Source organism: Mercenaria mercenaria, unplaced genomic scaffold, assembly GCF_021730395.1.
Source record: "Mercenaria mercenaria strain notata unplaced genomic scaffold, MADL_Memer_1 contig_3920, whole genome shotgun sequence".
NCBI classification, from domain to species: domain Eukaryota; kingdom Metazoa; phylum Mollusca; class Bivalvia; order Venerida; family Veneridae; genus Mercenaria; species Mercenaria mercenaria.
The window spans coordinates 62,006-71,765 of NW_026462108.1; the positions used below are offsets into that span (position 1 = coordinate 62,006).

Genomic DNA, 9,760 nt, shown 5'->3' on the forward strand with positions numbered 1-9,760 from the left:
GCAGCTTGCCATGGGACGATTAAAATCCGCCGTTTCACGCTTACGTAGCAAACCGGAGTTGATAGAAAAGTATAACTTTGCCATTGAGGATCAGCTTATCAAAGGCATCATTGAAAAGGTAGATCATAAACATCAAGATGGACCGTTGCATTACCTCCCTCATCGACCAGTCATTACTCTACAGAAAAACACCACAACACTTCGAGTAGTGTATGATGCGCTGGCGAAAACTAAAAAACAGATTGTGAGCTCTATCGAGGACCTGTGATTTTACAAGATCTTTGTGGGATGCTGATGCGATTTCGGCTATATCAAGTTGCTTTAGTAGCTGATATTGAAAAGGAATTCTTGCAGACAAACAGACCAGAGAGATGTCACACGATTTTTATGGCTTAAAGACTACACTAAACCAGTGGTTAATGCTTTAAATATACAATAGTACAAATTCTGCCATGTGCCTTTCGGGATCATTTCCAGCCCATTCCTACTCGGAGCAACAATCCAACATCATCTAGATACGTACAAGAACAAAATTGCCAAAAGTATTAAAGACAATATCTATGTGGACAACCTAATTACGGGCACAAATAGTGACTACGTACGACAGCATCAGGTTCTACAATGAGGCTAAGAAAATGTTAAGAAGTGCATCTATGAATTTACGAGAGTGGGCTTCAAATAGTGAGATTTTCAACGCATATCTACCCAAGGAAGACAAAGCTGATACTGAATCTTTGATAGTTCTTGGTCTTAGTTGGAACCCGAACAATGACACAATTTCATTGAAACTAGCTAAAACAGTGATGAAATAATAACTAAACGAAACATACTGAAGAGAGTTGCCGAACATTTTGATTCACTTGGCCTATTTTCTCCCGTCCTGATTAAGGGCAAGATTCTGATGCAGAAGCTCTGGAGCAATCAGACTGCCTGCGATGATGTCATACCTCAAGAATTTGAAAATGAGTGGACTGAAACCAAGAAAAATTTGGAAAAGGTTTCCAGCATAAAGATCCCTAAAGAAGAGAATAGCGGAAGTGACAAAGGAAGCTACAATTTTATGTGTTTTTGTGACGCCTAAGAAAAGTCATATGCAGCCCCAACTTATCTACGTCATGCGTACAACACGCCTGTAGTAGAGTTGATTTACGCCAAGTCACGATTAGCTTCTCAAAAAAAAACACACCACAATACCTAGACTGAAACTGTTAGGCGTTTTTTTTATCGGTGTCAGGTGTATGAAATAGAAAAAGTGGAAACTCCACAGGCCGCTCAACAAAAACGAAAATGTTGCAGACTCGGTTTGATTGAGTCTGTTCATGGACGGTAGAGGAAATGCATGCTACCGTCCACGCCCTCTAGCCCCGGGTTGAGCAGAACTCAACATTTACACATGCTAAAAGTACAAAAAGCAATTTAGAGACATCCGCAGATGTATTCAAACGCCGGTGAACATGGAACCTTCAATGATACACGTGTTGAGGCGTGTAATTCCATGAAGAGCGGCGTTTGGTCCCTAGATAAAATAAAGGGTTTGCCCCAAACGAGAAAACAATGGGCAGAACTAAACAAACTGGAAGTTTGTTCAACGTCAGTTGGTGCTCGACATATCACAGAAATACATTTTCACAGACTCAAAGTGTATCCTGAACTGGATAAATTATGTGAAGGACTAACCTGCGTTTGTGAAAAAAAACAGTATCAGTGAAATTAATGAAAGTGGTGATTTCCATTTTGCGTATGTTAAATCAGAAGAAAATCCAGCCGACGTTGCGACACGTGGTACCTGTGCAGACAACTTAAAGACTCTTGGACTATGGTGGCATGGACCTAACTTGCTTAACAAAACAAAACAATAGGAAGTTGATTGGAATCTAAGGAAAACAGAAAGTGTTGTGTACACATCAAATATTGGAGAGTCTTGTTATGAAAGTCGTCAAGTCGGGAGCAATGTCAATGTGAAAGAATTACCCATTGCTCCTTTTAAGATTGACCCCACATCATAAACTTCGATTACAAAACTGAACAGAGTTACTGCATTTGCAAAACGTTTCATCGCGAATATGGAGAACAGAGAACGGGGTAAAAATGGCCCTCTCACAACCGAAGAACTTGCAGAAGCAGAAAACAGTTGAATTAAATACATACAACAAAAACAATTTGGTGATGTGATATATTCAATAGAACAGAGAAAAAAGAACACATTGCAACGTCAATTAAATTTGTATATTGACGACACTGGACTCTTACGATGCAGAGGTCGTTTACATAATGCCGAATTAAGCGAAGGTTCCAGATTTCCAATTTTGTTGACAAAATATGACCGACTCATCATTTTGTTACTAGAGAAGCATCACAAAAAATTACTCCATTGCGGGATTCCTCAAACACTCGGCAGTATACGGTGCAGATTTTCGATACCACAGGGACGTGCGACGGTTAAACCTACTCTTCGCAATTGCAGAATTTGTAGATGTCACAAGGATGGTCTTTACAAGTCACCTGCGATGCCACCGATCCCAAAATCACGTATGACAGAATCCCCTCCATTTATGTACACTGAACTAGATTATTTTGGTCCACTGTATTACAGATCGTTAGATGGAAAATCAAAAGTATGGGTGTGTTTATTTACCTGTATGGTCACTCGGGCAGTTCACATTGAACTTATACAAAACAAGTTATCAGACGAATTTCTACTGGTTTTTAAAATATTTGTTTCTCAAAGGGGGGTGCCTACTGAAATAATTTCAGACAACGCTTTGCAATTCTGGGAACTTTGATTTACTTTGGTCAAAGACTGTTAAAAGCGAAATTATTCATTGGAGCAAAAAAATCACCTGGAATTTCATAGCAGAGTTAGCACCATGGATGGGTGGTTTTTATAAGAGATTAGTGGGAGTTGTGAAACGATCTTTACGTAAAGCACTAGGTCGTAATCTATTTACCCTGATTCAGTTACGAACTGTTTTAAAGGAAGTTGCGTTAGTGGTAAATATGCGTCCATTAGTGTATGTCGGCGACGACATTACCTCCATTGTAACCTTGACCCCAAACCACTTCTTAACTCTGAACCCAAGAATGAACATTCCGGAAATACTCGAAGACGGTGCAGACAGTGAATATAACCAGTGCGAAAAGTGGAGAAATTGATTAAACTTTGGTTGAAGTGTCAAAAATTACTGAAATCATTTTGACGCATATGGCAATCGGAATATCTTCTCAGTCTACGTGAACGGACTCAAATGAGGATAAAATCTGAGAAAATTCAAAGTGATTCAGTGCCAAATATTGGCGACATTGTGATCATTAAGGACGAACTTCCTAGATGTTGTTGGAGAATGGCACGAATTGTAGATATTCAAAGGATCAAAGACAACAAAGTGCGCTCTGCCGAAGTTCAGCTTGCAACAGGCCGTGTGCTAAGACGTCCTTTGAGCTTACTATTTCCTCTTGAAATAATGGAAAATGACAGTACGACGCCAAATAATTTAAGTAACAGTGATACTGACATTCTTAATAAAATGCCTGTCGCGGGAGGCTGCCATAAAGGCAAGACAAACGATACAGAACCAATGCGAGTGTTTGGAGCAATGCAGTAATATAATTCATTACAATTAATCCCAGTAGGAGCAACAGTGGTCTAGGTTCTGACGGAGCATCGAGCGATAGCAGCCAAAGTATTACAATAGTTATTATTGAAATTAGCAGCGACGAAGATGAAAATGGAATCGAAAGACATACGCTAGAAACGAGAGTTGAAGTCTTCTCGAAAACAGGACTTAAATATACCACATATCGTGATGGGCAACCGATATTCAGCACTGTTAGATATGAAGATAATTATTGGACTTACGTTATGAAACAATGAGAACTGTACTGTGAAGAAACACATCTATGCAGAACTTTAATCATACATTGTTTACAAAGTTATTGTGATTTAAAGACTGTTTAGGTATGCTGTAATCATCTCTATGCAAATTCATAAGTCTCTGTTTACCGCTGCTGTCGGGAGTGTCGGGAAAGACACGAATATTTTATATTCTCCTTTCTTTGTATGGATATTTTCCCGCCTTAATTTCAGGGTTTGGTATAATCTTTGCTCCAAAGCACGATTTATTCTTGATTTTTGTTCTCGCCTAAATGATTACATAAAATGTCTTTTAACTAAATTGTAACTCCTTATTTCATGTTTCTTCATGTTGGCGCCAAAACTAATGTCACGTGATTTTCTTGTATATAAGTAAGATAATTTGGTTGTTCAAGGCTCGATATGAAAACTTAAAGCTTGTGACTAAAGGAACTATTTGTGGAATTATTTGTGAAATAAATAGCAATGTGGATATTTAAAAGTGGTGAAAATTCTTTGGTTTTTAAAAATTGGATTTAAACTGATATTGTGATTGTGTTTTCACTAAAATTATTCTAGTGTGGTTAAAATCGCCACAACTGTTTCAACTGTTATTAGTACACAAAGTATTACTCACTAAAATCAAAATGAAAAAAAAAAAACTCAAAAAAGAAAGTTATTGTTGAATTACATACGACTTATTGTGTACATACAAAGTGAACAATTAATATTTTTGGTGCGGAAATAATAGCGCTTTACCTTGTCCAAATATTTATCAATATCCTACAGATTCTAATTTAAAGAAAAAAATTAAATTCAGTTCATCGTCTTTATTTTTGTTTTGCACTGTAAGCTAAAACTACGGTGCCCCTAAAGTGACATGTTACACACTTTTTTTCCACTTAGGTAATGTGAGACTTTTTTATTTCGTTTTAACGAAATGACTATTTCGTTTATTATAAACGAAATCATTTCGTTTTAACGAAATAACTATTTCGTTTAAACGAAATCATTTCTTTTAAACGAAATCATTTCGTTTTAACGAAATATCTAATTCGTTTAAACGAAATCATTTCGTTTTAACGAAATAACTATTTCGTCTAAACGAAATCAATATTTCGAAATGATTTCGTTTAATCGAAATAGTTATTTCGTTCAAACGAAATAATTTCGTTTAAACTTATTTCGTTAAAACGAAATGATTTCGTTTAAACGAAATAGTTATTTCGTTTTAACGAAATGATTTCTTTTAAACGAAATGATTTCTCACATTACCTAAGTGGAAAAAAGTGTGTAACATGTCACTTTAGGGGCACCGTATAAAACAAAGTATTTAGTTTGTTTACAAAGTAGTGCATATGAAAAGATATGGTGGTCAAGGAAGGCCATATTTTAAAAGTAAAAGAGTATATTCCCCTTAATACATTAAACATTGTTACAGAAGTCGAGTTGTTTGCAATAAGGTCCTAGAAATGGGTCCATTATTAATTTTAAACTTGATATTCATGAACTACGATGCATACAAATATCAAAACACATTCAACAAACTTCTTAAAATCTATTGTGTTAAAAATCCTTAAAATAAGGTATGAAATTTGGTTGAGAGGTCAGTCAATGTGTATATGTGCAAAAGTAACCTACTAATCTCATTCACAAAACTTAATAATACACAGCAGGAATGACAATGATAAAAAACAAAGACAAATATCAAACAGAGAATGCCACACATCAAAAAACGCAGCCTCCTCAAAACGAAACCCACAGCACGCAAACGCGTGCACACACACACACACACACTCACACACACACACACACACACACTAGGACAAAACGAACAATCAAAGGAACACAGTGGGGCACCGCCTTGGAACGGTCAGTGGCACAAATACCACTGGGGAGCTTAAACCGGTTTATGATGCGCACCCAACCTCACCCTTACCCCCACCATGTTTCAAAGACACGGGACAGTGTAAATAAAAGTAATCCCCTCCAGGTGAATCTCTTTACATACATAATAGAAACAAAAAGGCATGTTAAAACACAAAAATGCTCGTGTATAAATATATAAAAAGCAAACCTTAAGAACAAAAAATGTATGTACTCAATGCCTTTTCAGAAGACAGAGCAACAAGAGAAACACCCTTAAGGGCCAGAAGACAAATATCAAAACAGTTCAGTGCTGGTAGGAGGATTTATAAACTGCTTATCATAGAGTCCTTCCCCTCTTCCGTCAGACACAATCAAAAGGGAAGCATAGTGTCCAACTGTAAACGGGTTGAACACTAAACATGCGGTATGTCTCAAAACAGTTGGGTCGTAACCTCTTTTAATAAAACGTTTAATAATTTTACCAAATACATTTTGGAAAATTACCATGACCCAATATCAACGCAGTTTGTAATAACGGTAGCCTTTCTGAAGAAGTTTACTTGTAATATATTGATTACGTTCATTGAAATGCTTGACATGACTACACGCTCTGGCAAACCGAATTAACTGAGAAATATATACCCCATAAGATGTAGCCTGAGGTACATCCCTATCCAAAAGGGGAACATTTACAATACTAAAATTAAAATCATCCCTTTTGTCACAGATTTTGGTATGTACAATATTGTCATAAATAGAGAGATGTAAATCTAAAAATGAAGCATCAGTATCTGAATTGTTAGTTTTAATTAACTGAAGCTCCCTAGGATAAATAGTACCCACTAAATGACCAAAAAAAAACCCCCGGATTATCCATATTAAGAATATCATCCAGATAGCGTGATATATTATTAAATGCAGTTATAATATCTGCCTGCGTATCTGGAAAAAGAAGCTCAACATAAAGTCTCTTTCATAACAATATAAAAACAAATCTGCGACAAGGGGTGCACAATTTGTTCCCATGGGAATACTAACAACTTGTCTAAAAACTGCATTCCCAAACCTGATGTAAATGTTGTTCAATAAAAAGGAAATGGCTTTACAAACTTCGTCACAGGTCCACATTGTATAATGTTTAATAACGAATATACAATTATCATCACTTTTATGCCATTATAATGTGTCCTTAAATTCTCCACCATACTTTTCATAACTCTGTTTGTACGAGATGCATGATCTAGCTGTCATTTATGTAAAGAATGGGGTCAAACAAGTTGTAAATGCAATATTATCGAAACCTAATAATGCAGCACATGAACTAGAGCTATCACTTAAAGTGATGAATGTACCCCCGCATGCACTGACACAGTACATTGCAATTTGACGCACACAAGATTGCATAAAGATGTGGACTGTATGTACATAGACTGTATGTATACAGTATAGTAGCAAAAAACAAAGTATCATAACTAGGCAGAATATTTATCTTAAAGAGCGTAACATGCACCATGCACAACTAGGGTTGGTACTGATCTCTTACGTGAAGTTTCATTAAATTGTGTGCAATGGTTCGGAAGATTAGGCGCGCACAAGATTGTATATGCAGACTGTATGTACATAGTATGTTAACAAGAAACAAAGTCCCATAACTCTGCATCCCCTTAATGTAACAGCATTGTTAGCCTGCATTATGATGAAGTTTCGTTAACATCCGTTGATACGTCACAAAATTACATTTCTTTCAGTCCATTAATGGGCGGAGTGTGGTAATTTGGGACACGCTAGTGCCCATTTTATTCGTTAAATGCAAGTTACATTATATCATATTGACGTAGAGTCTCATATATACGGGTCGTTTTTTCGAATTTAAAATGATTAGATGATGTAAAAAAAGGTTTGAGTATCTAAATAAATAAAGATTTCATTACATAGACCTTACTTCATGCTGAATGAAAGTTTGAATTCTACAAAATGATTACAAATATAAATCTTCAATAAAGGCGAGTTTGTTCTTAATCTTTGATCTGAAGTATTATTTTCTTCATCTTTGATATGAAGTACTCTTATCATTCATATTGTCCTCAGCTGCCAGATAACGAAATGCATTTATCCATCTAAGACATCGTCCAGAATGTCGTAATCTGGTTGCCATGGCGATTCCTGAAATTAATTTCAGCATTTTGAAGAACGAATGAAAAAGTCTACTTGATACATTTTTGCCACACAAATTAAACAGGAAGTTATTTTCATTTCATTTAGCAAAACAAGGCCTTTCCTGCATGATAAAACAGTTTCTGACAGCATGTGAGACCATTAAATAGTTTAATCCGGAAATTGACTTAATGAAAAATTTAACCGTTGACATAGTCTCAGTCTTAGTCTTGCAGTTTAAGTGACGGCCGGTGTAATGAAGTATTTCGACCCCCATAGAATAATGACCCCCGGTCATTATTCTATAGAAAAAGTGACCCCCGGTAATAGTATTATTACCTCTAGATCATAGTACTATGACTCCCCCACGTAAAGTAAACTGAACCTCACGAAGAATATTGACTCCCATAAAAAAAACGATCCCCTGTCATTTGGTAAAATTTAGTGATAACTCATGCATCTAAGGACTAATTGCTGCATTTTATGTCACCCACTCGGGGGAGGGGGGCATATAGATTTGCCCCTGGCCGTCCGTCCGTCCTCCCGTTTGACCATTAGCCCCAGATACCATCACTTGACACAGAAATCAGAGCAACGGGAAAAGGGATTCTATTTCTAGACGCTAGATCTTGGAGTATACATTTTTTTTCAGGAAAATAACAATTCACAATACGTTCACAAAACACACCAGTGTCAATAATGCCTGCAACCTTCGTTATGAAGTAATTCTTCAGAAGAAAACTGCACAAAAAAAACTGCTAGCATAGAACTTAGTATTAATAGAAGTTGCAATACTTAGCAATGGCAGTAAAGTACGGTAGCGGCAACAATAGAAAGTAGTAGTAGTAGTAGTAGTAGTAGTGGCAGTGGTAGCGGCAGTGGTAGCGGCAGTTGCAGTAGTAGCAGCAGCAGCAGCAGCAGCAGAATAATAAGTGACAGCAACAACAGCAGCAGGAGAAGAAGAGGTAGATGTACAAGACGTATTAGTGGAAGCAGGTATAGTAGTATCAGTAGTAGCAGTTGTAGTAGTAGTAGTAGAGGTAGTAGTAGTAGTAGTAGAATAAAAGTACATGTAATAATAGCAATAGAAGTAGCGGTACCAGTAGTAGTAGTACAATCAAAATGTTAACTATTGGCAATGGAGGGTATTAGAGTTGTAGATCTAGTAAAATTGTCCGTTAAGTTTGGTGGGGATCACTTTTTGATAGATATTATCGTCGAAAGTCTTTTTAGGAGCCGTTGTTTTACACGGACAGAGTAACTTTTTAAATAGAATAATGTCCGGGAATCGATATTGTATGACAGTCCGAATGTAGTAATTTCGGTAGTGAGTATTTTACATGGAAGGAGTCATTTTTTTCTATTGAATAATAACCGGGGTCGTTATTCTATGAGATTCGAAGGGAGTCATCTTTAGGGAGTCAGTATTTTACTTGGAGGGGTCATCTATAGAATAATGACCGGGGGTTGTTATTCTATAGAGTTTTCAAAAGGAGTCAGTTTTTTATAAGGGGAGTCAATATTTTACAGGAAAGGAGTCACATTTTCTATAGAATAATGACCGGAGGTCGTTGTTCTATGGGGGTCGAAATGCTTCATTACACCGGCTGCAAATACGTTAAAATTTCAAAGCAAAACTGAAATATGTTACCTTAGATGTAAATCAATGGATGGAATATGTAACGTTGTATGTAAATAATTAAAACTATGCTACACATTCACACAAAAGAAATGGTAATCAAATAAACCTGGTTGTGTGTGTGGGGGGGGGGGGTGGGGTAGGTATTGGTGGACGGCGCAATAATGATGAATAAAACCTTGGTAACAGGCCCTGCCCTTTCTGAAACAGAAAACAATATATGTTGGGCGTTTACCGTAGGTAAGATT

General features: G+C 36.7%; 1 protein-coding gene across 1 annotated transcript; it reads left to right on the forward strand.

The window, feature by feature from the left end:
• The first annotated feature begins 3,245 nt into the window (after positions 1 to 3,245).
• Positions 3,246 to 3,602, forward strand: LOC128553527 (uncharacterized). Its single transcript, XM_053534710.1, has one exon. It carries the CDS (start codon positions 3,246 to 3,248, stop codon positions 3,600 to 3,602), a length of 357 nt encoding a protein of 118 aa, XP_053390685.1.
• Positions 3,603 to 9,760: the final 6,158 nt, after the last annotated feature.